The sequence below is a fragment of the Equus quagga genome, chromosome 8, assembly GCF_021613505.1.
Source record: "Equus quagga isolate Etosha38 chromosome 8, UCLA_HA_Equagga_1.0, whole genome shotgun sequence".
Lineage (NCBI taxonomy): Eukaryota > Metazoa > Chordata > Mammalia > Perissodactyla > Equidae > Equus > Equus quagga.
Genome location: NC_060274.1, coordinates 127,075,328 through 127,102,666, shown reverse-complemented (window position 1 = coordinate 127,102,666; position 27,339 = coordinate 127,075,328). Strand labels below are relative to the sequence as shown.

Genomic DNA, 27,339 nt, shown 5'->3' with positions numbered 1-27,339 from the left:
TCCCCTCCAACAGAGCAATCCTGTTGCTCTTCCAGAATCCTCTGGCATTCATGTGACACACTCAAGAACGGAATTATTTTTAAAGAAAGAAAAGGAAAAGGAATGTTAATAAAATAAATAAGGGAGAAAACTTCGAGTGAAAGAACAGAAAGAAATGTCCTCAGTATGATCAGAAGTCAACCACAGACATTAAAAAATTAACGGGGGGCTGCCCGTGGCGGAGTGGTTAGGTGCGCACGCTCTGCTTCGGCAGCCCGCAGTTTCGCTGGTTTGGATCCTGGGCGCTGACATGGCACTGCTCATCAGGCCATGCTGGGGTGGCAGCATCCCACATGCCACAGCTAGAGGGACCCACAGCTAAAATGTACAGCTATGTGCTGGGGGGCTTTGGTGAGGAAGAAAAAAAAAAAGAAGATTGGCAACAGATGTTAGCTCAGGTGTCACTGTTTAAAAAAAAAATTAAGTATTGAAGGAATAATTCCCAACTCATTCTACAAGGCCAACGTTACTTTGATAACAAAACCAGACAAGGACATTAAACAAAAACACAGACTGATAGCCCTCATAAACACTAATATAAAATTCAGCAAATCAAATTCAACAATATTAAAAAGGATAATGCAGCATGACCTAGTGGGGGATATCCAAGACATATAAGATTGGTTTAACATTAGAAAGTGAATCAATGTAATTCACAACCTTTAAACACTAAAGAAGAAAACCCATACTATTATCTAGTATATACAGAAAAAGACGTGACAAAATTGAACATCCATTTCTGATGAAAAACTCTTGGCAAACTAGAAGCAGAAGGGAATTTCCTCAGTCTGAAAAAGAACATTTATGAAAAAATCTATAGATAGCATCATATTTACTGGTGAAAGACTGGGTGTTAGGATCAAAACCACAGTAAGGTTGTCCATTTTTACCACACCTATTCAACGTTGAATTGGAGGTTTTAGTCAGTGCAATAAGCTAAGAAAAAGAAAAACATCCAGATTGGAAAGGAAGAAGTGAAAGTATCTTTATTTGCAGATGACATAGCCGTCTACATAGAAAATCCAATGGAGAAATCTTTTTGATCTTGGGTTAGGCAAAAGCAAAATAAAAAGTTTTTTAAATAAAATAAATTGGACTCCATCAAAATTAAAAACATTCACTTTTCAAAAGGCACTGTTAGCAGAATGAAAAAATAAGCCACACACTAACAGAAATATATGCAATCATATATCTGATAAAGATCTTATACTTAGAATATATGAATTCTCACAACTCAATAATAAGAAAATGGTCCCATTTAAAAATGGGCAAAATATTTGAACATCAATAAAGAAGATATACAGATAACAAATGCGTGAAAAGATGCACAACATCATTAGCCATCAGGACAATGCAAATTAAACTACAATGAGCTGCCAATACACACCTATTACAACAGCTAAAGTTAAAAAGTCTTACCGTACCAAGTGTTGGCAAAGACATGGAGGCACTGGAAATCTCATACATTGCTTGTGGGAGTGTAGAATAATACAACTTTTTTGGAAAAGTGGGTTTCTTAAAAAGTTAAATATATACCCCAAGATCTAGCCATTCCACTTTTAAATATTTACACAAGAAGAAAAAAGCATTTGTCTGTACAAAACTGGTATAAGAATATTCATACCAGCTTTATTTGTAATAGACAAAAACTGGAAACGATCTATCCACAGGTGAATGGGTAAACCAATCATAGTATATCTATACAAGGGAGTACTACTCAGGTACTACTCGTAAAAAGGAATGAACTCCTTGCAACAACATGACTGAATTTCAAAACAATTATGTTGCGTAAATTTCATTTATATAAAATTCTAGAAGAGAAAAACTATCTATGTTAAACCCTATGACTGAAAAATCTCATTCCAGAAATCTTTCCTCCGGAAATATTGACATGAGTGCTTAAAATATGTGTATATTCATTTTTGAAAAGTTGAAAAATTTGAAGCAGGATTTCTCCCCCAGGGAAATGGTACATTTATACAATGTACAACTGCTCTCAGCTGTTAAAATTATGAGGCAAATTTTATATGTAATGCTTTGAAAAAGTTCTCCATGATGTGTTAAGTGAAATAAGTACGTTGTAGAACAGTATTCAAGGTAAAGCCCATTTTCATAAAATGTATATGATTATATTGCATGTTCACTATTTGCTTATAAATACGTGCATGCGTCTACAAATTCTGGAAGGATATACACTAAAATATCGACAATGATGGTCTCTCTGTAATGGGTTGGGGGAAGATAGGTTATTCTTTATGCCTTAACACACAAGAAAAGGCAGTAGGATTGTGGGTATTTTTACTTTCCCCTTTTGTGCTTTTTAAATATTTTTCAGGTTTTCTGTAACTAAATTTAAAAGAAATCTGCACACTTATTAATTACAAAAGGACATATAGTAATTTTACAGTGCAGAAATTTGACAGCTGCTGTTTTAATTAAGTGATCAAAAGTAATTTCACGAGGGGACCGGCCCTGTGGCCGAGTGATTAAGCCCGTGCGCTCCGCTGCGGCGGACCAGGGTTTCGCCCATTCGGATCCTGGGCGCAGATATGGCACTGCTCATCAAGCCATGCTGAGGCAGCCTCCCACATGCCACAACGGGAAGGACCCACAACTGAAAATATACAACTATGTACCAGGGGGCTTTGGGGAGAAAAAGGAAAAATAAAATCTTTAAAAAAAAAAAAGGCAATTTCACCACCAGTAATGAGACAAATGGACATCAAGTGCCTCCTAATATGATGCTCTGAGAAGGACACAACATCACACTTCTATGGTATTCCTACCAAAAAAGCATGACCTGAATTTGGTCATGAGGAAACATTGAACTCAAATCGAGGAACATTTTAGAAAATAACTGGTTAGATTTTTTTTCAAAAGTGCCACAATTGTGAAAGATAAAGACTTAGGAACTGTTTCAGATGAAAGGAAACTAAGGGGACAGGAACACTGCAGGTAACCTGTGGTCCTGTGTTGGATCCTTCCAGAAAAAGGACACTAGTGGGGCAACTATAAACATTTGAATAATGTCTGTAGCTTAGCTATGTATTGTATAAATGCTAATTTCCTGATTTTGTTCATTGTTCTGGTTCTAAGGGTATGGAAGATATTAACTTTTGGGGAATCTAAAAAAAAGCTATATAGCAATTCTTTGAAATATTTTTGCAACAATTTTGTAAGTCGGAAATTATTTAAAAATTGGAAAGTTAAGAAATAAAAAATTAGGGGCTGGCCCCGTGGCTGAGTGGTTAAGTTCGCACGCTCCCCTGCAGGTGGCCCAGTGTTTCGTTGGTTCGAATCCTGGGCGCGGACATGGCACTGCTCATCAAACCACGCTGAGGCAGCATCCCACATGCCACAACTAGAAGGACCCACAACGAAGAATATACAACTATGTACTGGGGGGCTTTGGGGAGAAAAAGGAAAAAATAAAATCTTTAAAAAAAAAAGAAATAAAAAATTAAATTAGAAGACCAAGCAACATAAAAAAATCTCCTCTTCAAAGATCTGTATCGAATATTTCTATAGCTAGTGAAAACAGTCATATGAACTTTAAAGTACAGCAAAGCTGAAATGGAAATTCCATGTGCTGGAATAATACAATTATTACAATAATGCCTGAAAATCTGCCTGGACTCCAGATAGTAGTAATTATTCCTAGTAGTTAAAATGATGATGGGTTTTTGTATTTGGCACCAAAAACAAAGGCAACAAAAGCAGAAATAAAAAAGTGGGACTACATCAAACTAAAAAGCTTCCTCAGAGCAAAAGAAACCATTAACAAAATGAAAAGGCAACCTACTGAATAGGGGTTAATATCTAAAATATATAAAGAACTTGTACAACTCAATAGCGAAACAAACAAGCAAACAAAAAAACCCAAACAGTTAATCAAAAAATGGGCAGAAGATCTGAAGAGATATGTTTCCAAGGAGGACATACAGATGACCAACAGGTACATGAAAAGGTGCTCAACATCACTAATCAGCAGGGAAATGCAAATCAAAACCCCAATGAGATAGCACCTCATACCTGTCAGAATGGCTATTAGCAAAAAGACGAGATAACAGGTGTTGGTGAGGATGTGGAGAAAAGGGACCCCTTGTGCACTGTTGGTGGGAATATAAATTGGTGCACCTGTTATGGAAATCCATACGGAGGTTCCTCAAAAAATTAAAAATAGAGCTACCATAAAGCAATCCTGAGAAAAAAGAACAAAATGGGAGGCATCACAATCCCTGACTTCAAAACATACTACAAAGCTACAGTAATCAAAACAGCATGGTACTGGTACAAAAACAGGTGCACAGATCAATGGAACAAAATTGAAAGCCCAGAAATAAAACCACACATCTATGGACAGCTTATCTTTGACAAAGGACCTGAGGGCATACAATGGAGAAAAGAAAGTCTTTTCAACAAATGGTGCTGGGAAAACTGGAAAGCCACATGTAAAAGAATGAAAATTGACCATTCTTTTTCACCATTCACCAAAATAAACTCAAAATGGATTAAAGACCTAAAGGTGAGACCTGAAACCATAAAGCTTCTGGAAGAAAACGTAGGCAGTACACTCTTTGACATCAGTATTAAAAGGATCTTTTCGGACACCATGCCTTCTCAGAGAAGGGAAAAAATAGAAAGAATAAACAAATGGGACTTCATCAGATTAAAGAGCTTCTTCAAGGCAAATGAAAACAGGATTGAAACAAAAAAACAACCCACTAACTGGGAAAAAATATTTGCAAGTCTTATATCTGACAAAGGCTTAATATCCTCAATATATAAAGAACTCTCACAACTCAATCACAAAACATCAAACAACCCAATCAGAAAATGGGCTGGAGACATGAACAGACATTTCTCCAAAGAAGATATACTGATGGCCAATAGGCACATGAAAAGATGCTCATCATCGCTGATCATCAGGGAAATGCAAATCAAAACTACACTAAGATATCACCTTACACCCGTTAGAATGACAAAAATATCTAAAACTAATAGCAACAAATCTTGGAGAGGTTGTGGAGAGAATGGAACCCTCATACACTGCTGGTGGGAATGCAAACTGGTGCAGCCACTATGGAAAACAGTATGGAGATTCCTCAAAAAACTAAAAATAGAACTACCATACGATCCAGCCATCCCACTACTGGGTATTTATCCAAAGAGCCTGAAGTCAGCAATCCCAAAAGTCCTGTGCACCTCAATGTTTATTGCAGCACTGTTTACAATAGCCAAGACGTGGAAGCAACCTAAGTGCCCATCAACAGACGAATGGATAAAGAAGATGTGGTACATATATACAATGGAATACTACTCAGCTGCAAAACAGAACAAAATCATTCCATTTGCAATAACATGGATGGACCTTGAGAGAATTATGTTAAGTGAAATAAGCCAGCGAGAGAAGGATAATCTGTGTATGACTCCACTCATATGAGGAATTTAAAACTATGGACCAAGAACAGTTTAGTGGATACCAGGGGAAAGGTGGGGTGGGGGGTGGGCACAAAGGGTGAAGTGGTGCACCTACAACATGACTGACAAACATTAATGTACAATTGAAATTTCACAAGATTGTAACCTATCAATAACTCAATAAAAAAAAATGGTTAAGATGGTAAAAAAATAAAAAAATAAAAAAATAAAAATAGAGCTACCATATGACCCAGCAATTCCACTCCTAGGTATTTATCGGAAGAAAATAAAAACACTAACCCCAAAAGATATCTGCACCCCTGTGTTCATTGCAGCGTTATCACAATGGCCAAGACATGGAAACAACCTAAGAGTCCATCACTGGATGCGGGGATAGAGAAGATGTAGTACATATATAAATATACACAATGGATTATTATTTAGTTATAAAAAAGAAGGAAATCTTGTCATTTGCAACAACATGGATGGACTTTGAGGGCATTGTGCTAAGTGAAATAAGTCAAACAGAGAAAGACAAATACTGTATGATCTCGCTTACATGTGGAATCTAAAAATAACCAAAAAACCCAGCTCATAGATACAGAGAACAGATTGGTGGTTGCCAGAGGTAGGGGGGTGGGTGAAGTGGGTAAGGGGGTCAAAAGGTAAAACTTCCTGTTATAAAATAAATAAATCATGGGGATGTAATGTATAGCATGGTGACTGTAGTTAATAATACCCTATTGCATACTTGAAAGTTGCTAAGAAAGTACATCTTAAAATTTCTCATCACAAGAAAACACTCATTTTCTAACTATCTATGGTGACAAAAGTTATCTAGACTTATGGTGGTGATAATTTTACAATATACACGAATATCAAATAACTTCGTTGTACTCTTGAAACTAATACAATATTATATGTCAATTATATCTCAATATAAAAAAATTAAGAGGAACATACATTTTATTCCTAGTGTCTGGCACCTCTCTCTCGTTGCCCAACCTTTGACTGATCATGGCATTAAATCCATATCTTGAAAATTTCTGAAGAACTTCTGTGTCTGAATAGTTAACATTCTTATCTGCAAGAAAAGGTAATTAGAGTCACGTAAGTACAGATTTACTACCATCGCTTTGATGAAGGACACTAAGAACGACTAAATCCTGAATTCACTTCTTTTATAATGAATCCGAGTTACTTTTTTGGAAACGAAACTATCCCCAGATGACAAGCTTAAAATCAAAGTGCTAATATAAATCAAAGAGGTTCCTTAGCACAGCATGAACAACGAGCTAGTCTCCAGTTGCTGAGTCTCTCCGGGGAAGGAAGCACTCAGCCTCCTTGGTCCCGTCATGAGTCACAACTGTCCTGCGAAATCATTGTAATTGAGGGATTTGCGGAAAGTGAGAGAACGAAACCCCTCTCTCAAATTTCCATGGGAGAGAATAGACAAGATGACAGAGGGTGTCTCAAACATATCAGGCAGAACAATAAATGAGGTGGCGGTAGATTTCCTCTTAAGAGATAAAAACTCAGATGGCAATAAAAAAAAAACAAAATGTAATCACAAAAGATAAACAGAACGAACTAAAATGGGTAAAAGTGAAAGAATGGTCAAAGAATACAGGAGTCAAAATATCGTTTTAAAAAGTATAGAGTTCATCAAAAGGAGCATCCAGAAATTCATTTTATACTCACATTAAGAATAAGTCACAATACAAATACAAATATGATTTCACTCATATGTGGAAGATAAATAAACACATACATAGATAAGGAGAACAGATTAGTGGCTACCAGAAGAAAAGGGCGTGGGAAGACAATGAAAGGGGTAAAGGGGCACATGTGTATGGTGACAGATAAAAACTAGACTATTGGTGCTGAAGAGAATTAATTAATTCATTTAAAAAGAATGTCACAATACATATTTAACAGTTGTGAGCTTGTAGACGCCAAATAAAGTTGCAATAAAATACTTAAAGAAAAATGGTTAGGAATATCAGTATACACTGCTACAAATAAAGAGTAACGGACTATTTTAAGAACAATTCTGAATCAAAGAAAAGTTAGAAAGAACTCGAATAATGTGATTAGTTAAGTTTCCTTAGGGGATTTATATTGTGCTTTGTTTTCGAGAGAATAGACTTTCTTTTCCAATGCCAAGGAGTGTTTTCCAAAATTGACACAAAAGGCTGTATTATATACAAAGGGGATCCCCAGCAAGAAGCAGTAGTCCCATTTCCGCTAGGTCCTCTCTTTTAACACCTAAGAAGTCCTGGACATAACACACAGATAAGCATAGGAGGGCTCTGAAAGGTGGAAGGAAGGAGGCAGACTGCCTCGGAGCCTCAGGACCTGAGGAAGGACATGGTGAGCTCCTGACTTCCCCATTGCCTCCCATAAATCCCGGACAGGCAGCTCTGGAAGCCTCCCAGGGGAACTACCAGTAGGCGCATGCAAAAAAGCTCCAAGACAATCCTGTTCCCACTAGCCACGGGGCCAGGAAAGGGAGCCCCAACCCAGAAAACCTTCGGCAGCCTACTCTAGTCAAGCACCAATGGGATAACCACAGCGCTCCCTGCAGTGTGGGTGGGGGCAGGGATGGGGTCTTCCTCCACACCCCAAGGGGGCAGCAAGCAGCACTCCTCTCCCCACCCAGTGGCGCTGGTGGTGCTGAGCAGAACCTACCCTTCGATCCCTCTTCCTGGCAGAAGAAGGCAATGCTCCGACTACCCGACAGTGTGGGCAAGCTGAGCAGTCCTCCATAAGCCTGTCCTGTGGGCGCAGGTGGTGCCCAGATTCTCCCCAAGGTACTATCATGTCCGTGGCATGCTGAGCCTCCAACCCCACCTGGCAGTAACAAACCCTAACTAGATGGTGATCACTAGTCCGTGTCCCTCCTGCCCCTCATGTCTGGGGGGCCCAGTGGAGAGCTGAACCTCCACCCCCACCTGGTGGCAACAAGAGAGAAGCCAGTTGTGTGAGGCAGGATGGTTGACACTCTGCTTCCCCTGTCACCTAATCCTGGTGTCAGGGAGGCCCACTGGGAAGTGAACTCAGAGACAACAATGTCATGCCAACCAGTGCTCCATTTCACCAGAGCGGGAGCTGAACTTCCACTCCACCATTCCAGTGAGGCGGTGTACACGCTCCGTGGTTGCTGGGGTGGGGTTGACAGGCCCAACAGGAAGCCAAACATACTTACCTACCCTGCCCTTGTGCTGCCTCTTAACAGCGGACAGCCTCCTAAAAGAGAAGCTTAAGTACGACCCAGAGTTTCATAACATTCAAAGTGCCCGGGATACAATAAAAAATCGCTTGTCATACCAAGAACCAAAGAGATCTCAAATTGAATGAAAAAGACAACAGACACCAACACTAAGATGAATCAGAGGTCAGAATGATCTGACTAGTATGTTAAAGCAGCCATCACAAAAATGCTTGGAAACAAATGAAGAAAAAAGGAAAAAATCTCAACAAAGAGAGAGAATTTATTTATTGTTTTAAAAAAGAGCCAAATGGAAATTATAGAACTAAAAAATATCATAGTCTAAATAAAAAACTCCCCGAATGGGCTTAATAGTGGAGTGGCAATGACAGATCAATAAGATCCACCTAATCGAACAACAGAGAAAACAGACTGAAAAAAGATAAAGAGGGGCTGGCCCCATGGCCGAGTGGTTAAGCTTGCGTGCACTGCTGCGGTGGCCCAGGGTTTCACAGGTTCAAATCCTGGGCGTGGACATGGCACCGCTCATCAGGTCATGCTGAGGCGGCGTCCCATATGCCACAACTAGAAAGACCCACAACTAAAAATACACAACTATGTACCAATGGGCTTTGGGAGAAAAAGGAAAAATAAAATCTTTAAAAGAAAAAAACAGACATTAAAAAAGCTGTGTTTTATGATGGTATATAACCACTCTGTACACTCCTCTTCTTTCGCACCCTTCCTTCTTTGGGGAAGGAAGGCCCTGGGCTATAGTCCTCAGACCAGGCTCCTAATAAACTCATCGGAATTTCAATTTATGAAAAAAAAAAAAGAGGTGTTTTAAAAAAAAAAAATGAGGAGAGTCACAGGGACCTGAGCACTAACAACAAAAGAGCTAATTTTCATATTGTTGGAGTCCCAGAGGACAGGAGAGAGAGTGGGACTGAAAAAGTACTCTAAGAAATAATGGCTGAAAACTGCCTGAATTTAGCGAAAGATGGACATCTACAGAGTCAAGAGCCTGAGCAAACCCCCCAAATAAGATAAACCAAAGAAATCCATGTCAAGGCACATTGTAACTAGGCTTCTGAAAACTGAAGACAAAGAAGAAATGATGCAGTACTCACAAAGGGACAGTTTGGATCACCGTGGATTTCTCATCTGGAACCACACAGAAGAGAAAGAAGTGGCTGAACATTTTCATGTGTGGAAAGAAAAGAGCTTGGCAACAGCAAATTCTATATTCAGCAAAAATATCCTTCAGGAATTATGAGAAAATAAAGATACTCTCAGATGAAGAAAAACTAAGAATTTGTAACTAGCAAACCCACCCTTAAATAATTGGAAAAGAAATTTCTCTAAACAAAAAGAAAATGATGTCAGAAGAAGGCTTGGAATTTCAGAAAAAAAAGAAGAACCTCAAAATGGGTAAAAATAGGGATAAATAGAATAGACTGTCCTTTTCATGAGTTTCTTAAATCATATTTGGTGGTTGAAGCAAAAATTATAACACCACCTGAAGGGGTGCTCAATGTATGGAGAGGAAACACCTAAGATAATTCTAGTATTTGTGAATTGAGGAAGCTGAGCGACTTTACTTTTTACACTTGAAGTGGCAAAACATCGATTCAAATAGACTGCGGTAAGTTACACATGTATCGTGTAATACCTAGAGCAACCACTAATAAAACTACACAAAGCAATCTATTAAAAAACATGATAAATAAATCAAGACGGAATTCTGAAAAATGTCCAAGTCACTCACAGGAAAGTAAAAAAGAGAAACAGAAGAATGAGAAATAGGAAACAAAAAATAATAACAAATAATAAAATGGCTGACTTAAACCCTAGCATATCAGTAATTATATTAAATGCAAATGATCTAAATGCACTAATTAAAAACATAGATTGAGGGCCCAGCTGGTGGCGCAGTGGTTAAATTCTCTCATTCCGCTTTGGTGGCCCGGGGTTCGCTGGTTTGGATCCCGGGTGCAGATCTACACATTGCTTGTCAAGCCATGCTGTGGCAGGCATCCCACATATAAAGCAGAGGAAGATGAGCACAGATGTTAGCTCAGGGCCAGTCTTCCTCAAATGACAAAAAAAATGGATTGACAGAGTGAAAGAAAAAATGTTCCAAGAATATGCTGTCTATAAGAAACTTACCTCAATGTGACATAGGTAGATCGAAAGTAAAAAAATAGAAAAACATATATCTTGTAAATGTTAATCAAAAAAGCAAGAGTTGCTATATTAATATCAGATAAAATAGACTTCAGAGCAAAGAAAATTACTAGAGACATTACATAGTGCTAGAAGGATCAATCCACTAGTAAGACTTAACCATCCTAAAGAGGAACACATCAAAAAGAAGTCTCAAGGGGCTGGCCTGGTGGTGTAGTGGTTAAGTTCAGCACACTCTGCTTCAGTGGCCTAGGGTTCGTGGGTCTGGATCCTGGGCACCGACCTATACCACTCATCAAAGCAATGCTGTGGCAGCAACCCACATACAAAAAAATAGAGGAAGATGGCACAGATGTTAGCTCAGGGCCAATCTTCCTCACCAAAAAAACAAAAAACAAAAACCACCCCAAAACAGTCTCAAAATACATGAGGCAAAAACAGAGAGAGTCGAAAGGAAAAACAGACAAATCCACATTTATAGTTTGTGTCTTGAACACCCATTCTTAGCAACTGACAAAACTCCTAGCCAAAAACTCAGCAAGGATATAGAAGACTTGAACAATACAATCAATCAACAAGCTCTAATTGATATATCTATGTATCTATGTATAGATATATAGATAGATAGATAGATAGACATAAAACACTCCACCTAACAATACAATACAAATTTTTTGCAAGTGCCCTGGGAGCAATCACCAAGACAGACCATATCCTGGATCATAAAACAAACCTCAAAAAAACTACAAGAATGGAAATCATAGAGAGTATATTGTCTGACTATAATGAAATCAAACCTGGTGTCAGTAATAGGAAGACAACAAAAAATTATTCAAATTCTTAGAAATTAAACAATCTATTTCCAAATAATCCAAAGAGAAAGTCTCAAAGCGAATATAAAAATACATAGAGCTAAATGAAAATGAGAACTCAACATATCAAAATCCGTGGGATGCAGCTAAAGCAATATTATTAAGACGTCAATTCTCCCCAAATTGATCTCTGGACTCAATGTACTTGCGCTAGAAATACCAGCAGACATTTTTGTAGAAATTGACAAGCTGTTTCTAAAATATATATGGACAAGCAAAAGACCTAGAACAACCTAAAAAGAACAAGAATAGAGTTCAGAAATAGATCTAACAAAAATGGTCACTTGATTTTTGACAAAGCTGCCAAGCTGGGAGAAGGTCAATTTTCCAACAAACGGTGTTGGGTCGACTGGATCTCCCGATGGGAAAAATGAACATTGATCCTTAACTCACATCATCACAGAAATTAACTCAAAATGGATCATGGCCCTAATGCAAAACCTAACACCTTAACATGTCTAAAAGAAAACACGGAAGGAAATCTTTGTGAGCTTGAGGTAGGCAAAAGTTTCTTAGATAAAACATTAAAAGCACGAATCATACAAGAAAGTGTGATGAATTGAACATCAAAATTTTAAATTTTGTTTCTTGAATGACACCATTCAAAAGAGAATGAAAGATATACACCATGGTGACTGTAGTTAACAATACTGTATTGTATATTTGAACGTGGCTAAGAGAGTAGATCCTAAAAGTTCATATCACACAAAAAAATAATAACTATGTGTAGGGATGGATATTAACTAAACTTAGTGTGGTAATCATTTTACAATATATACTTACGTTAAGTCATCATGTCGTACATCTAAAACTAATACAATGTTATATATCAATTATATCTCAAAAAAAAGAGAGTGAAAAGACAAGGCATAGACTTGTACGAAATATTTGCAACTCACATATCAAAGGACTTGAATCCAGAACATGTACAAAAAAGTCATAAAAATCAGAAGACAAACATCCCAATTTAAAAATGGACAAAAGACTTGAAGAGACACTTTACAAAAGAAGATATGTGGGTGGCCATTAAGCACATGAAAAGGTACGCAAAATCATTAGTTATCAGGGAAATGCAAATTAAGGTCACAACAATACCATTACGCACCATTAGAACGGCTAAAATCTAAAAATCTGACCATGTCAAGGGTTTGCAAAGATCTGGAGAAAATGGGATTCTCACACGCTGCTCAGGGAATATAAAATGGCACACCGTTCTTTGGGGAACAGTTTGTCATTTCTTTAAAGTTAAGCATACACCTACCATATGACTTGTCCATCCCGTGCCTAGGTATTCACCTAAGAGGAATAAAATATGCCCATACAAAGACTCACACGTCAATATTCATAGCAGCATTGTAACTCATTGCAGACTATCTGCAAGTATATTAAAAACACATATATTATGTTTTGTTTAGAAGTAATACATAGAGGAAGTGAGAAAGATACTCATCTATTAAGGTTAACTACCATCTCTGAGGGTGGAGGGAGAAGAAATGGGGGGGAGGTTTTTACTGTACATATTAACATTTATTTCTTTAAAAAGCACAAAGCTATCTGAAACAAATGTAACAAAGTATATAAAAAATTGTTAAATTCAGGTAGTAAATATATACGTTTATTTTATTATTTTCTACACACAAGCATACCTCATTTGATTGCACTTTGCTTACTGTGCTTTGCAGATATTGTGCTTTTTACGAATTGAAGATTTCTGGCAACTCTGCATCAAGCAAGTCTGCTGGTGCCATTTTTCCAAAGCATTTGCTCACTTCCTGTCTCAGTGTCACATTTTGGTAATTCTTGCAATACTTCAAACTTTTTCATTATTATTATATTTGATATGGTGATCTGTGAGCAGTGATCTTTGATGTTACTGTTGTCATTGTTTTGGGGTGCCACAGACTGTGCCCATATAAGATGGTGAACTGAATCGATAAATGCTGTGTGTGTTCTGACTGCTCCGCTGATCAGCAGTCCCCCATCTCTCCCCCTCCTCAGTCGCCCTATTCCCTGAGACACAACAATATTGAAATTAGGCCAATTAATAACCCTGCAGTGGCCGCTAAGTGTTCAAGTGAAAGGAAGAGTTGCACATCCCTCACTTTAAATCAAAAGCTAGAAATGATTAAGCTTAGTGAGGAAGGCATGTTGAAAGCCAAGATAGGCTGAAAGCTAGGCCTCTTGTGCCAATCAGCCATGTTGTGAATGCAAAGGAAAAGTTCTTAAAGGAAATTAAAAGTGCTACTCCTTGGGGCCAGCCCTGTGGCTGAGTGGTTAAGTTTGCGCGCTCTGCTTTGGTGGCCTGGGTTTCGTTGGTTTGGATCCTGGGCACAGACCTACACACTGCTCATCAAGCCACGCTGTGGTGGCATCCCACATAGAAGAACTAGAATGACTTACAACTTGGATATAAAACTATGTACTTGGGCTTTGGGGAGAAAAAAAAAGAGGAAGATTGGCAACAGGTGTTAGCTCAGGGCCAATCTTCTTCCTCTTCTTCAAAAACAGTGCCACTCCAGTGAACTCACAAATGGTGAGTGGTCCGGATAGAAGATCAAACCAGCCACAACATTCCCTTAAGCCAAAACCTAATCCAGAGGAAGGCCCTGGCTCTCTTCAATTCTGTGAAGGCCAAGAGAAGTGAGGAAGCTTCAGAAGAAAAGTCTGAGGCTAACAGAGCTTGGCTCACGAGGTTTAAGGAAAGAAGCGTCTCCATGACATAAAGGTACAGGGTGAAGCAGCAGGTGCTGACGTAGAAGCTGCAGCAGGTTACCCCGAAGATCTGGCTGAGAGAATCAGTGAAGGCAGCTGCACCAAACAACAGATCTTCGATGCAGCTGCAACAGCCTTATATTGGAGGAAGATCCAGCTAGGACTTTCACAGCTGGAGAGGAGAAGTCAATGCCTGGCTTCAAAGGACAAGCTGACTCTCTTGTTAGGGGCTAATGCAGCTGGTGACTTTGAGTTGAAGCCAATGTTCATTTACAATTCTGAAAAGCCTAGGGCCCTTAAGAATTATACTGAATCTACTCTGCCGGTGCTCTATAAACGGAACAACAAAGCCTGGATGATGGTACATCTCTTTAGAACATGGTTTACCGAATATTTTAAGCCCATTGTTGAGATCTAGTGCTCAGAAAAGGATTCCTTTCAAAATATTACTGCTCATTCACAATGTACCTGGTCTCTCAAGACCTCGACATGATAAATGTTGTTTCATGCCTGTTAACACAACATCCATTCTGCAGACCATGGATTGAGGAGTAATTTTGACTTTCAAGTCTTATCACTTAAGAAATACGTTTTCTAACATTTTCTATAGCTGCCATTGATAGCGATTCCTCTGATGGATCTTTGCAGCAAATTGAAAAGCTGGAAAGGGTTTGCCATTTTAGATGCCTTTAAGAACATTCATAACTCGTGGAAAGAGGTCAAGATATCAACATTAACAGGAGTTTGGAAGAAATTGATTCCGACCTTCATGGATAACGTTGAGGGATACAAGGCTTCAGTTGGGAGGTAACTGTGGTTGTGGTGGAAACAGCAAGAGAACTAGAATTAGAAGTGGAGCTTGAAGAGGTGACTGAACTGCTGCAGTCTCATGATAAAACTTTTAACAGATGAGGAGTTGCCTCTCATGGGTGAGCAAAGGAAGCGATTTCTTAAGATGGAATCTCCTCCTGGTGAAGATGCTGTGAAGGTTGTTGAAATAACAACACAGGATTAGAATGGGACATGAACCTAGTTGATAAAGCAGCGGCAGGGTTTGAGAGGACTGACTCCAATTTTGAAAGAAGTTCTACTGTGGGTAAGATGCTATCAAACGGCATCGCACGCCACAGAGAAACTGTTCGTGAAAGGAAGAGTCAATTGATGCAGCAAATTTCCTTGTCTTGTTTTAAGAAATCCCACAGCCACCTCAACCTTCAGCAGCCACCACCCTGATCAGTCAGCAGCCATCAACATGGAGGCAAGACCCTCCACCAGCGAAAAGATTACAACTTGCTGAAGGCTCAGACGATGGTTAGCATTTCTTAGCAATAAAATATCTTTTGATTAAGGTACGCACATTTTTTAATTAACGCTAAAAAATAATGCTATTGCACACTTAATAGACTACAGTATAGTGTAAACATAACTTTTATACGTACTGGGAAACCAAAAAATTCATGTGACTCACTTTATTGCAATATTTGCTTTATTGTGGTAGTCTGGAACTGAACCCACAATATCTCCGTGGTATGCCTGTATCTATATGAAATGTTTCATAATTTAAAAATTGATTTTCTCTAAAAAGAACATTCTCTTACTCTTCCAAATATTAAATTTACGATATATTTTCCCCTTAAAATGGCTAACAGAGAAAATAAAAATACTCACCTAATTTTAAAAATGGCCTCTCTTCTTCAATTTCCTCTCTCTCAGGCAGTTCAACTCTTACAGGTGGTCTTGGTATCTGCTGTGGGCCATGGTTAATTTCCCGGTGCAATTTTTTTTCAAGGGACCAAACTGAAGGCGGCTTTTGGACTTTTCTCTGCTGGTTGCTCACATGGTTACGGTGAAAATATATAGATAACAGAGCTGTCCGGATCCCAAATGTCAAGGATGCATAGAATAAACATTGAATTATGACATTTCTCATTGTAAATCTAGCATTTTTGAAGGTCCATTTTCAACTTCCTAAATCAAAAGGATTTAAGAGAAGCTGTATTAGATATTTCAGTGGTTGATAGATCATCTATTTGGCTTAAATTCAATTTTCAGTGTTTTGAAAACAATAATTTGATATCAGTGCTTACCATATACTTTGATAAGATAAAGTGTATCTTTTTTCTATTAGCAAAAACAAAACTGATATTCATAAGATTGCTTAATATCAAAACATACAACATGCTTATAAAACATACAATATCATTTAAAGTCATTGGCCCCTACTCCTGAGCATACAGCTAAAGGAAATAATGTGAAAGGAGATTTACCCATCCCTTATACATGTTCAGTCCATCTTGGAGTGATGGTATGGGTCTCTATTTCAAAAATCTGATTTAACACCAATCAGATTGTTAAAAATGTAAAAACATACAATATCACATGCCGGTAAGAAAGTGGGCAATGAGAACTGTGGTCCACCACTAATGGGAGTGTGAAATGGGACAACCATTTTGTCAATATCCAGTTAATTTAAATTTATACGTATGGTATACAGATCTTCCTTGACTTATGATGGGGTTAAGTCCCGATAAACCCACCCTAAGTTGAGAATATCAAGTCAAAAATGCATTTAATACACCTAACCTGAACATCTTAGCTTAGTCTAGCCTATCTTAAATGTGCTCAGAATGCTTACATTAGCCCACAGTTGGCCAAAATCATCTAACATAAAGCCTGTTTTATAATAAAGTGTTGAATGACTCATGTAATTTATTGAATACTGTCCTGAAAGTGAAAACAGAGTGGTTGATGGGTCCAGCATGGTTGTAAGTGGAGTGGTTGTTTGCCCTCATGATTGTGGGGCTGACTGGGAGCTGTGGCTGCTGCCCAGCCCAGCATCACGAGAGAGGATTGTATCATACACCACCCACCCAGGGAGAGATCAAAATTCAAAATTCAAAGCACGGTCTCTACTGACTACTTACTGCTTTCAAAGCATCATAAAGTTGAAAAATCTTAAGTTGAACTATCGTAACTCGGGACAGTGTGTGCTGAAGAAATTCCATCCCTAAGAATACCCTGAAGAGACTTTCATACGCATCAGGAGATATGTGCAAGAATGTTTATTGAAATACTGTTTATAATAGAAACTATGTAACAACCTAAGTTTCCCTCAATAGGAGAATTGATAAAGTGAGGCTACTCACTCAACACTGGAAATGAATCAACTGAAGCTACATGTATTAATTCTGTAAAATCTAAAAAACATAATGTTGCACAAAAAACAAGTAGGGTATGATGCTCCCTATATACATTTGGAAAACAAGAAAAGGAGTGTGATTGTTTACGGATATACCCGTATACAGCAAACGTTGGGGGAAAAGGCATGCATGCGAATAGTCTACACCAATTTTGGATAGTGACGACCTCCATGACGGAGGGCTTTGGGGAGGAGAACAAAGAGCTCCTACTATGTCCTCAATGCTTATTTTTTAAAAAGCTCTGAAGCAAATGTGGCAACATCATGAGGTTTGATAAAGCTTGATGATGTGTACAAAGTGTTCATGATATTTTCCTCTGTATTTCCCTTATGTTTGAAATATTTCATAATTTATCAAAAAAGAAGGAAAAGAAAGTCTTGAGAGGCTTCCTTCAAAGATGATAGAGTGAATACATGTGTCTCTTCCTCTCCTCTTGACGCAAATGTAAATAAAAATAAAGCTGAAAACTCTCCTGGGAAAAGAGTGGTCGAGGGAACATCAATGCACAGGAGATTTCAACACAGATTTGGAAGACAGGCAGCTACGGGACGTGTGATAACGATTTGGAAAGACAGAGGACAGCACACCTCCAAGTGTGCAGAGAGAGGAGTCTGAAGTGGAGATGAGCCTAGCAGACCCCAGAGCAGCTCGGAGCTTGAGACGCAGGCGTGTCAGGTGACGCATGCGGAGGCTTTGGGAAAGGACAAGTGTATGCATAGAACTGTCAGCTCTCTTCACCCCTCCCTGCACAGAAAAGTCAAGACGGGAGCCTGGCAATTTCCTCACTGGAGAAATGGGACTGTAGAGGCTCAGCCCCTATGGAGGGAATCTTAGGGCTGCAGTCAAGGGGGTCACTTGGATAGGAAAGAATTGGATCACTCAATCCTCTTTCCTGCCTCACGCCCGGGATCCTGGCAGCCAGGTTGCTATACCCGAGGTAGGAGATGGAAGAATTATTTTATGATGAGAAGATAGGCCCTGGAGGAAAGACCTCCACTGTACTGAAATGTAGGAGTGCCCAAGAGAGCAGCCGATGCCTCACATGTCACCTTGAAGGCAGCACACCTATGGCCGGTGCCAGACAAACACCAGAGATTCTAGTCAGCCGGTTAGTGTCTCACTTTTCAATTGGAAGGGAATGCTGTTATGGACTGAATTGTGCCCCCCAAAATCCTATGTTGAAGCACTAACTCCCAGTGACCGTATTTGGAGAGAGCGTCTTTAAAGAGGTAATCAAGTTTAAATGAGATCATATGGGTGGGGCCCTAATCCAATTGACTGGTGTCCTTATAAGAAGAGAAGATCAGGACACAGACACAGAGAGAAGACCATTTGCCAGGTCTCCAAAGAAACCGACCCTGCCGACACCTTGATCTTGGACTCCCACACCTCCAGAACTGTGAGAAAATAAATTCCTGTTGTTTAAGCCCCCCAGTCTATGGTATTTTATTGTCGCAGCCCCAGAAAACTAATACAGATGCCAAGGATTGACCAAGGCATTTGAGGAAAGTCTCCAGAAAGGAGGAAAACATAAATCGAACCAGAAAAGGGGAAGAAACAAATGAGAGCTTTCAAAAAATCAAAACACCTATTTTGATTGCTCAGAGACAGCTAAGAAGATATTACATTCATAAAACCAGAGAAGGCTAAGAAAAAGGAACAATTAAAGAACAAAAGAGGCTGTTGAAATTTAAACCATGATAGCTAAAATTGAAAAAATCATTTTAAGATTGGAAAATAGTGGGAAAGGAATATTCTAGAGTGCACAACAAAATGACAGAGAGAGGGAAAACAAGAAAAAAGGAAAGATAATGATGTGAGGTCGGTGAGCTGAAGAGTTGAAAGAAAGATTTCTTGGACTCTCAAGGTCTGGCAGTAGTGCTCTTTTATTCAGAGAATAGTATGGAATAGCAGGGGGACAGGACCCATGGACAGTAAAGAGCTGCTGCAAACGTGGGTTGAGGGTAGGGCTAAATTTAAGGCATAGGTATGTGAGTTATCGCCTTATAAGACAAAGGAAAGAATATGCAAAAAAAAGTCATTACAATGGTATCAGTGCAGGTGGGGTCTGGTTATTGGGTGGTGCTATAACTTTAGATAAGAATCAGACTGGATTAAGTCAGGATGTTCTATGCTTCCTGGAGGTTGTTGGTGGTGGGGGGAGTCAGCTACATGAGGTTACCAGACAAGCACAGTAAACAAGACATAAGTCCTTGCCGTCCCCATTAAGAGTTTCTAGAAATAAGGTCATCCCCCCTTCCTCCTGGTGCAGAGAGAGAGACACCCCCACAGATGGAGACTTCCTTCACAAATGCAAATGTCTCTCATCAAAGGGCAAGCAAATTCCACTCCTCAGAACCTCCTTCCTGTCTGCAGTTTTTAAAAGTAACCAGCCCAAAGTAATCCTCATCAGATAAGATATTTCATCTAGGAGGTATAACATCCAACTAGCAAAAAGAGTTCCAAAAAGTAATCAGAGAAAAATGGAGGAGAGGAAATGATCAAATAACTAATGCATTTTCCCTAGAACTAAAAGGGCCCACAGAATACCCAATACAATGAATGTAAAAAGATCCTAAAAGCTCCCAGAGGCAGGACAACAGCTGACGTGTATGAAAAGGATCAGAATGATCTCAAATTTCTCAACAGCAACTCTGGATTCTGAGATACTATGGAGAAATGGCTTCAAAATTCTAAGCTAAATGCTTTTCCACCTAGAATTCTTTACCTAGTCAAAATTTAATCAAGCTTGAGATTGGAATAAAGATATTTTCAGATCTGTAAAGGACTCAAAAGTTACACCCCAAGTATGCTTTTTTGGGAAACTGCGAGTGGATTGTAAATACCAATGAAACAAAGAGTAGAGAAAGCAAACATGGAGCCTGAATGGTGGCTCCAACCCAAGAGAGGCAGAGAAGTCTCCAAGGATGTCTGTGCAGTGGCCTAGACAGCAACCAGCTGAGACCGGAACAGAGGCTGGTGCTGAGCTGTGGGGACTCCACCCCCACCCCAAAAAAGAGATTGGTAAAAAAAATATCAGCTCTGATGGATTATTTGGGATGGAGAAGTGTAGGCAGACAGCACACCTGATGGTAAAAATTAAGGAGCGATATTTGTAGAGTGATAAACATCTAAACACTGATTGCTGTATTAACCAAAAAATCACATAGATTCATTGGGAAAATAAGCTAAAAAAACATGGAAGTCACGTAAGAAAAATGAAGTTTATGTATAAAATAAACCAAGAAATAGAAGTCTAAGAATATGATTTAAAATGTGAAGGTAATTGTCACAAGAAAGAGATTAAGGAGTCAAAAGTCGTTGCTTTTGATACCAGCTCAACACACGGTTGACATAAGGGAAGCCATATTGTAGAAAAGAAACCATATTGTCACTTTAAATGACCCCTCATTAACTAGCCCAGCCATGCTCTGTAGATTTTCTGGCCCCTCCCAGCTGCAATAAGATGATAACTTTATTCTTTTGAGTTCTCTAGGAATGTGATGACCCCCCAGGCAGAGAGCCTATGCTGATAGCCATCATCAATGACTACTGAAAGATCACGGTTCCGGTCTGTTCTGGTCTCTGATGCATATCCAATAAAACAAAAGGACTATCAGGAACTAAGACCAGATGTCGGCCTCACCCGGAGACCAGGCGCCTCCCCGACCTGGAAACCAGCCCCGTACATCACTGGCCTGTAGTCTTTGTTCTGTAAGATGGTTCTTTCGGACATGAGTCGGCCTCTTCCCTCCTGCTAGCAAGCTGTAAGAAAGAAACCCTTCCTCTCCTGACCCCCTTGCCTCCTGACTATTGGCAGGTCTTGAAGTGGGCAGATGACACCCCAACCCCCACCCTGGGCGGTAACACTTTTAGAGAGTTGAACTGGGGGTTAAGGCAGGAATTGGGCAGGAGGTTGCTGACTTTCTTTTGAAGATTTTGTTTTTATTTTTTTATACGTATGCATTACTATGACAAACATTTTTAAAACAAAGATTAGAAAGGAACATAAGCTGTGCCTATCCAATAGCATCAGTACCGGTAAACACAGGAACAGAGCGGCTATATGTCTCCCGTCCTGGTCCCTCTAAGTCCCATGACAACCCCAGTGCGTGGAAAATGTAATCAATGAAATGTGCCTCAAGCTGCCCAGCTTCACCTTCAGTCTAGGCCCTTCCTCTCTGGGTCTTCCTCCTTCTCAAGCCCCGATTCTTTCTAGTGTCTTCCTGGCGTTTGAACATTGAGGACTGTCTCCCATTTTTATCCTTTCTCTGACTCTGGCTTCTACGATTTTGACCTTAGGCCTTCCCTAGGAACAAGTTTGTATACGCATTCCAGCTCTTACTGTTCTTGTTCATGTAGGAAACCCGTACTGCTGACAAAACCCAGTACCCGGACGAATTCCATGGTATCAAACCACCAAAACAGCCCCTTGCCCCTCGAAGAGACCTGGATACAATGTCTTCAGCATGGTGCTGTGCGATGCCATCAGGTCACCCCTCAGGGCTGGGACCCCTATTCCCCCTACTGCCAGGAGTATTGGCAGCTGAGTCCCTTCCCCAGAATTACCTTTGGTGGAAGCAAGCTGCTTTGCCCAAGGCTCCCCCTCCCTGAGGGAACTCCTACTCTGAGTGGTTGATGGGTCCAACGCCCTTGTCTCAATGTGGGGCGACCCTGAAGATCCATCAGGCCCAGAGCCGCCCGGGGATTGGCAGAGGCCCCTCTTGCAACCACTCACAGTGCCCCTCTCTTCCTTTGCTTGATCCAGTTTCCCTCACTTGCAGGTGTTGTCCCCAAACCGTCGCCACTAAAGTGCCTGCCTGAAAATCTCAGTCTCAGAGTCTGTTTCCTGGAGAACTTGACCCACCACAGTTGGTAGTGGGGGTGGTCCTGGGAAACAGGCTCTAAAATGGGATTTGGGGGCTGCTGGGTCACCCCACAGTGGCTGGCCCTGAGGACCCCATTGCTGGTGGAAAGGCAGCGTTCTGATAGCCCCTGGCATGCTGAGGCAGTGTACTTGTTAAAACTTCACTGGTGGTGAACTGGGATGGAACATTGGTGGTAAGGAATGTTCTGGTTGGCATCTTTGAGAGATGAGGGCAGGGGGTAGTCATTATAAATACCAGGGAATCAGATGGCTCTTGTTGGATGCTAAGAAAGGCAATGAAAGGCTGAGGGTGATTAGTCCCCAATTTAAGGCAAAAAGTCATGGTAAGTGGGCCTCTTCAGCAGCATATAGAGACTCTCATCTCCTACAGCCAAATGGTGGGGCAGGCCGGGAATCATGCACAGGGCTTGGTATAAGGGCAGATGAGCTCCAGGGAGGGTTGACTTCTCAACCCTGGCCAGTCTTCCATCCAGCGAAGGAAAGAGACTGAGACTCAGGATGGGGATGTGTGGGTGGAGGCACATCGGAAACCCTAGATCCATGGGGACCCTCTGGGCCCACAGAAATGGTCCACTTCTCCCTGTTAAAGGCTAGCTCTCCTCTGCTTGAGGAGGATCCAGACGCCTCTGCCTGTGCAAGGCAACACACGCCCTCCTTCAGCATCATCCACAAGACCCCTCCTGGCCGCCAGATCATGCCTAGGGTCAGGTTACAGCACAGCCTGCTCAGGGAGGAAAGAGGGTGCTCCTCAAGGCACTGTAGAAGCAGGCCTCACCACCCAGCTGGAGTCAGGGGCTGTGCACGGGCTGAGTCCTGAGAATTCTGGATCCAAGGAGGGGGTAGGATAGAAAGTTTAATTAGGCAGAGTTTATGAATATAGGGGCACTCTACCAGGACACAGCATTTAATACCCTGACCAAGATCCTGACTGCACAGTAAAGGCTCATTGACTGCATGAATAACACTTTAGAAATAAGACCTTTGATTATGCCAAGAAAAAGCATCAAATGTATAAGGAAGATAACTTCTAACTAGGGGAAACGGGTGAACTAAAAGCTGAAAAGAGAATGAAGCTGTTTAAACTTACATTACCACCGCATCTTCCTATTAAATGTCTACATTTTGAGAAACTTCTGTTTTAACTTTCTCCAAAAACCAGAAGCAATTAGAAACCAGTTAAAGGAGAAAATAGGTGAAGGGAGGCAACCAAATTTAATTTATAAAATACACACAGGACTTTGTATGATAGGATTATTACTGAAAAAGAAAATAAATCCATATTCTCTAGAAGGATTCTACTATATTAAGAAAATTTACGGGAAAATTCCCTTTAGATGTAAATACTTATGAAAATACCCTCTTCCCAATTTTATTATTTCACTAACTTAAGTTCCTTATATTACATTTTCTTTCCTTTCCTTCTTTTTTTTTTTAAATTGGCACCTGAACTAACAACTGGTGCCAATCTTTTTTTTTTCCTTCTTCTCTCCAAAGCCCGTGGTACATAGTTGTATATTCTGGTTGTAGGTCCTTCTAGTTGTGGCATGTGGGGCGCCGCCTCAGCATGGCCTGACCAGCGGTGCCATGTCCACGCCCAGGATCCAAACCAGTGAAACCCCGGGCCTTGGAAGCAGATCTCGTGAACTTAACCACTCAGTCATGGGGCCGGCCCCCATATTACATTTCCTTAAAGCAGAGCTTCCCTTGTTCTCTGGAATATGCACGTCCTCCTCCTCCACGCCCCATACCCACGCCCACACTCCCACAAAATGCAGAAAACCTCTCCTACCAGGGGATAGATCTTGAGGAGACAGATCTAAGGAGGGCTGCGACTTTCAACTCTGGACCCTCAGAAGGAAATCGCGTTCAATTATTTTCTCCACTAAAATATGTTGAATTCACGTGCTAGAAAAATACAGAATTAATCTTTAAAACGTATTTCAAGGATGATTTACTTGTACTTATAGCAAATAAAAATTTAGAAGCACTAAAAAACCCCAAGAGTTAATTAAAAGAATCCAGGAAAGAAGAAAAGGATGCTGCTAATAATTGCCAACACGCATGCGCACACGCATACACGCACACTCTGAAAACCAAGACCCTGAACTAAATCTGGATGGACAGCCACAAGTTTGTTTCAAAATGAGAGTTTTTAGAGTCAGGAAAGCATACCCATGCTTTAGATAATGTCATAACTGATTTTTCTAGAAATAATCAGTATCTGTCATCTCTTGCTTTCCTGGGACAATCTTAATATGGATTTCCATATAAGATCTATGATTTCCATATAAGATCTATGATACCACACAGGGCTTTTTTCTATTTAGTGTTTTTGAACAAGTAATATATTCACTTGATATAAATCTTAAGAAGGGTATATAATGGGTATGTAATATAAAGGGGTATATAATGAAAATTGGTCTTAACTTCAAGAACTAAAGCCACTACAATACCCAGTCCACCCCTAGGGTGGCACCGTCCAGCCTGATAGCTGTAACCCCTTTTAGAAAAGCAGGTCTTCTTAATCTTAATCCCCAGAGCCAGCCTCACATTCAAGATTCAGTGATTTAATACGCCTCTTCCATTGATCCTCGGTGGAAGGAGCCCCCAACATCTCTGTCCCACTTTTCAGCCCACCAAGCTCACCCGCCTACCACTGAGACGATTGCGTCCGCTGCTTTGTCATCGATGTATTTTGCAGGCTGAGTCCGAGGTGAAAATAGGCAGGAGTCTGTGCGGAATGATCTGAAAAATGGATTTTTTTCTGAATGGCTGACTTTACGGTGCCTGGATTCTGAGCAAAGACTTGATTGTACTGGGCTGCCCTGCGTGCATGGTCGTGCTCAAAAGGCAGCACTCACAGAGCCACCTCACAGAGCCCTGTGACATCACACAGGGCGTCCCCAGCCCCCAGAGGCCCCTGCCTGGAAGCTCCAATCAGCAGGTGGCAGCCAGGACTTCCAGGTCTCAAAGGGTCCTTCAAAAAAGTCTTAGAATCCTCGCTCCTCAGCTGAGGAAGGAGGAAAAGCCTTGTATCGGGCAAGTCAAAATCCTAGCCTTCTAGCCAGGCCTTGGTTTTAGCTGGTTTGAAATAAACTTAAGAAAAAGAAGCTTTCAGAATACCTCAAGAGACTTACTGGTGAGCCAAAGGGTTATTTGGCTGCCTTTTAATTTTCTACTCTATGTTACTCAGCATTTAGTATTAGTACATGAGCTGAGCCAAATGCTTGCGAAATTTCTTCTCTCTTAACATGTCTGAGCAGACTTGACCCTCCCCCGGCTGAGGAGGCTGACTCAGTGTTTTGCTTGGGACCAGACATCTGCTTCAAAGCATATGAGAGGCAGGGGGTGAGTTGGGGCCTTTTGATGCCTCTCCTGGGGCAGAAACAACGGGCAACAACGACCTCCAAGCATAAGTTCTAATCTCCTTTGGACAGGCTCAAAGGGAAGAACCTTCTTTGTCCTTTTATAATAATATTACCATTGAGAAGTAAGCTTTATTTGTAATGGCCTCCAACTGCAAACACCCAAATGTCATCAATAGTAGAATGGATAAACTGTGGTTATTCATATAATAGAACGCAAAACAGCAATGAAATGACTGAGCTACAGCCACGTGCAACACCACAGTGAATCTCACAGACGTGGCACGGAGTGGTGGAAGCCAGAGACGGGAGTTTATAATCCTGTTTCTCTGAAGCTCAAGAAGAGGCAAAACTAATCTAGAGTGACAGTACGGTAACCACTGTTCAGGGTGGAGGTGCATATGGAGTGCTTGTTACCGAGAGGCCAAGAAAGAGCCTTTCACAGTGCCGGAATGTTCTATATCCTCTTGATCTGGGTGAAGGTTTCCCAGAGCCTACATACACAAACATTCATTGGGCTGTTCACTGAAGGTTTGTGCTCTTCATTGTATGTATGTTATATACTCAAAAAATTTAGGAGGGCCTGGCCCGGTGATGTAGTGAAATTTGCTCACTCTGCTTTGGTGGCCCGGGGTTTGTGGGTTCAGATCCCAGGCACAGACCTATATACAGCTCATCAAGCCATGCTGTGGTGGTTTCCCACATATAAAGTAGAGAAAGATTGGCACAGATGTTAGCTCAGGGATAATCTTCCTGAGGGAAAAAGAGGAAGATTGGCAACAGATGTTAGCTTAGAGCCAATCTTCCTCACCAAAAAAAAGAAAAAAAAAATTAAGAGAAAGCACAATATTTGGACAGATTATCATGGGAGATTTGCAAGTATTATGTGGTTGGTTTGTTGTAATAAAGTCAAACATTTCTGAGAAAGGTGCACGTAGGACTTTATTCAGACAATAGAATTTTATTCTATTTTTATTTAATTTTAATTAAGAAATAATTCATGTAACATAAAATTCACGCTTTTAACGTATACAGTTCAGTGTTTTTTAGTATATTCACAAAGTTGTGCAACCATCACTACTATCTAATTTCAGAATATTTTCATCAGCTTAAAAGAAACCCCATAACGCCTGGCAGTCACTCTCATTTCCTCTTCTCCTCTGCCTCCATCAACCGCTAATCTACTTTCTATCTCTACGGATTTACCTATTCAGGACATCTCATATAAACAGAATCACACAATATGTGGTTTTTGTGTCTGGCTTCTTTCACTTAGCACAAGGTTTTCAAGGTTCACCCATGGGGTAGCATGTATCAGTGCTTCATTCCTTTTTATGCCCAAATAATAATCTATTGTAGGAAAATATCACCCTTTGTTTAGCCATTCATCTGTTAATGAACACTTGGGTTGTTTCCACTCAGAATGAATCAAAGACCTAAATGT

General features: G+C 40.3%; 1 protein-coding gene across 1 annotated transcript in view; it reads right to left on the bottom strand.

Moving 5' to 3' along the window:
- The window catches only part of GALNTL5 (polypeptide N-acetylgalactosaminyltransferase like 5), a 69,235-nt gene extending 43,637 nt beyond the window's left edge, over positions 1-25,598 (bottom strand). The window contains exons 1-4 of the mRNA XM_046670229.1: positions 25,177-25,598; positions 24,320-24,435; positions 16,111-16,410; positions 6,424-6,544 (exon numbers count right to left, since the gene is read on the bottom strand). Of these exons, the coding sequence (XP_046526185.1) occupies positions 6,424-6,544; positions 16,111-16,372 (383 nt within the window). The 5' untranslated portion in view covers positions 16,373-16,410; positions 24,320-24,435; positions 25,177-25,598. The remainder of the gene's footprint in view (positions 1-6,423; positions 6,545-16,110; positions 16,411-24,319; positions 24,436-25,176) is intronic.
- Between the last annotated feature and the right edge of the window lie 1,741 nt (positions 25,599-27,339).